The sequence below is a fragment of the Monoraphidium neglectum genome (genome assembly GCF_000611645.1).
Source record: "Monoraphidium neglectum strain SAG 48.87 unplaced genomic scaffold scaffold02352, whole genome shotgun sequence".
Taxonomy (NCBI): Eukaryota; Viridiplantae; Chlorophyta; class Chlorophyceae; order Sphaeropleales; family Selenastraceae; genus Monoraphidium; species Monoraphidium neglectum.
The window spans coordinates 4,562-7,688 of NW_014011276.1; the positions used below are offsets into that span (position 1 = coordinate 4,562).

The 3,127-nt window shown below is 64.1% G+C and overlaps 1 protein-coding gene across 1 annotated transcript; it reads right to left on the bottom strand.

The window, feature by feature from the left end:
- Positions 1–1,265: 1,265 nt before the first annotated feature.
- On the bottom strand, positions 1,266–2,204 carry MNEG_10524 (hypothetical protein; the record flags this gene model as incomplete). Its single annotated transcript, XM_014041005.1, has 1 exon — positions 1,266–2,204. A coding segment is annotated over one exon (939 nt), but the record flags the coding sequence as incomplete, so codon positions are not given.
- Between the last annotated feature and the right edge of the window lie 923 nt (positions 2,205–3,127).

Below are 3,127 nucleotides of genomic sequence, written 5' to 3' on the forward strand. Positions count from 1 at the left end.
ACGGGCGCTCATGCGCCTGCGCTGCTGCTCTCCCCCCTTTGCAGCGTCGCCAACACTGCATTACAACACCCCCACCCTTTGCCCCCACTGCGATGGCCGCGACCTTGATGAAACGGCTGAACATGCCCTGCTCGACTGCCCTGCCTACGCGGACCTGCGGGCCGCGCCGTGCTTTGCACCCTTGTTTACGGACCTGCCTGCACATGCCCGCATGCGCGCCCTTGTGCGCAGTGCGGACCAGCATACCCTCGGGGCCTTTGTGCACGCCTGCTTTGAACGGCGAACAGTGGCCCCCTGAATCCCTGTCACACAATGCTGATGCTGCCAAGTCATATCCCATGAGCCTGGATGGCTCCAGGAGCGGGCGACCGCGGGATCTTGTAACAATCCTAATCCTAATCCTAATCCTTACTCCACGCCACCCCTGTCGGTAGCGACGTGCTGTGCAGGCATTGAACTGGGTTCCTACCAGATGATTTTTAGCTACAGTCTGTACGGCAGTCTCGCCAGAGACATCAATCAGTTGTCTCCAGGCTGCATTGCTTTCAAGTCAACAGCTTCAGGCAGCCGTCAACGCGCGGATGTGTGTGGACGTGCGTACGCACTGCCGTGCTCATCAGTCCCATCCTCGTTTGTTGCAGGCTGGCCAAATAGCCTGCTGAAGCAGTACGCGCCCCCTTTTTGCAGCGCCCTGCGCTCTGTCGTCCACACACCTGAAGCCCTCAGCCCTCCGTACAACCGTCTGACCCACCACAGCTCCTTGGCTCACAGATGTCGCGCCGATGTGGGGTGAGGGACGCAGGCTCAGCACACGCGCTCCGCTGACAGGAGCCGCTGCAAGCCGTGGTGCCCAGCAAATCAGCGGCCGCGTGGAAAGCGGCGGTCTACTTTGCCTCGGGGGCCGCAGCACGGCTGCGAATGCCTGTTACATGCGACTCGGGCGCGGCATAACAGATGCAGATGGGGGAGAACGCGCGCAGCAATCGGCCAGACAGCCCAAAACAAGCACGTCAGGGTGGTCAAGCATTCAGGGAGGGGTCCTCACTTAACGACACACACGTGGTGAATGCAAGGGATGCGATAGCGTGGAACAGGGTCATCCACTGTGCGCTCGCGCCTGCACAGCAAGGGTGGTGCGTGGCAGCCGGCAGGCGGGTGGGCAGCGCCTGCGGCACAGCAAGGCGGCGGGGGCTGGCGAGGAGGCCCGCGCTGGCCATTTGCCCCGCCCACGCCCCCTGGTCGTCAGCAATGTCGGGAGAGCAGTGTCAATCCGCGGCGCCCACCGCATGTGCCACCGCAGCCTGCTCTCTTTCCACTTGAGACACAGTAACTTTTTTTATGGCTTGCAGGCTTGCGAATGCAGGGCTCGCCTGCAGCACCTCAAACGCGCCCCTGCTCAAGCCAATCAAGTAGAGTCTTTCCAAGCCGCCGAGCCAGGGCGCAGACATGAGGTGCGCCGCGACCCCGGCCGACATGCAGGGGGCGAAGTGCAGGTAAAGTTCTTGCAGCGACTCCAGGGGAGCGGCGGCCAGCGCCCTCCAAGCAGCCCCGTTTTGGTAGAACCGGCCATCAACGGAAATCAAATAGAGACGCGACAGCTGTCGCGCCCAGCAGGCGCGCGCCAACGAAGCTATGGACGCGTCCGTGTGCAGGCCGTCAGTCAAATCGAGGCTGCGCAGGGCTGCCAGAGGCGCGCAGGCGATCGCCGCCACCACAGCGTCTGCGTCCGCCTCGCTGTTGCTGTCCTGCGTTAGGCACAGCTCCTCCAGGCTGCTTGTGACCCCCTCGACCGCAAGCAGCGCCGCCATGCCGCGTGCCGTTAGCGCGAAGGGTGGCAACATGGCCGACCTCACAAACAGATGCAGCCCACGCAGCGACGGCAGAGCCAGCTGGCCAAGGACCGCCGCCGCGGCGTCGCTGAAATAGCTGCAGCGATAATCCAAAAAACATAAGCAGGGTGCGCCGCAGCCGGCAAAATCATCACTGATGGGCGGCTCATCGCAGTCGATGGTGATCGACCGCAGCCTGCCAAACCAGGGGGCGCACGCCATTGCCCGCATGCCAGTTTCATTGCGACCGGCAGCGTCAATGGTGACTTGGCTGAGGCCGCTGCTGTACAGCAGAGTCAGGTCGGTGAGTCGCGGCATCTCGAGCGCCGCCAGGGCGCAGAGCTCTGACCGGGTGACGTGGCTGAGGGTCAGCTCCTGTCGTCGGTGGCGGGCGGCAGAGCAGGGCGCGCTCGTTGCAGCAGGCAAGCGCCACAGACGGCAGCTGCACCGCACTACCAGCGTTCCACACAGGCGTGCATCAAGACATCGACACCAGCCCCCCGAGCTCGACCCGCATCGCCCGGCCCACCTGCAGCAGCGGCCAGGCTCCCACGCGCAGTGCCATGTCAAAGAGTACGTGGCAAGGAATTATACAATCTTGGCGGATGCACAGGCACTCCAGCAAAGGCAGCTGCGCCGCTGCAGCGACATAGGCCGCGTGACATGCGGCGGCCGTGCTGCCCTGCTCACAGCTGTCCTCGACTTGGACCTCGAGATGAGTCAGCTGCCGCAGCGTCGCCGGCAGCCGTGCCCGCTGGCTTCTGCATAGGTGACTTGAAGGGTCACAATACGGCAGTGCCGCCCCAGGCTTGGGAGCGCGGCGGCGAGCGCGGCGACATCAGATGCGCAGTGCGACATGACGCTGAGCTCGCGCAGCGCGGCCAGCCGGGGCGCAGCTGCGGCAAGGCCAACGATATGCGCCACGCGCTCCACACAGACGCCATGCACGCAGCCATCGCTGAACACCCTCGCCGCGCGGCTGGTCAGCCGCAGGGCGGGCAGGTCTGTCCTATTCAGCAAGCGCCGCACGCGCTCCCCAATCTCGCGGGGCAGCGCAGGCGCTGCGCCAAACGGCCACAGCCTTCCGACCTGATTGCAAGGAAATTGCTGGTTCAAGTGTTGTACAGCGTCCTGCTCGGTGTTTGCCATGCCTGTGTACTGTAGAATGCTGCCCGGTGCTGTGATCTTGTGCCGTACGCAGCTCAGCACCTGCGCCAGGCATGTGTCCTGCTTCGTGACAAGTCGACCTCTTCATCATCCGGCCATTCAACCTGCCGCGCACCCCGCGCCGCCCTGTC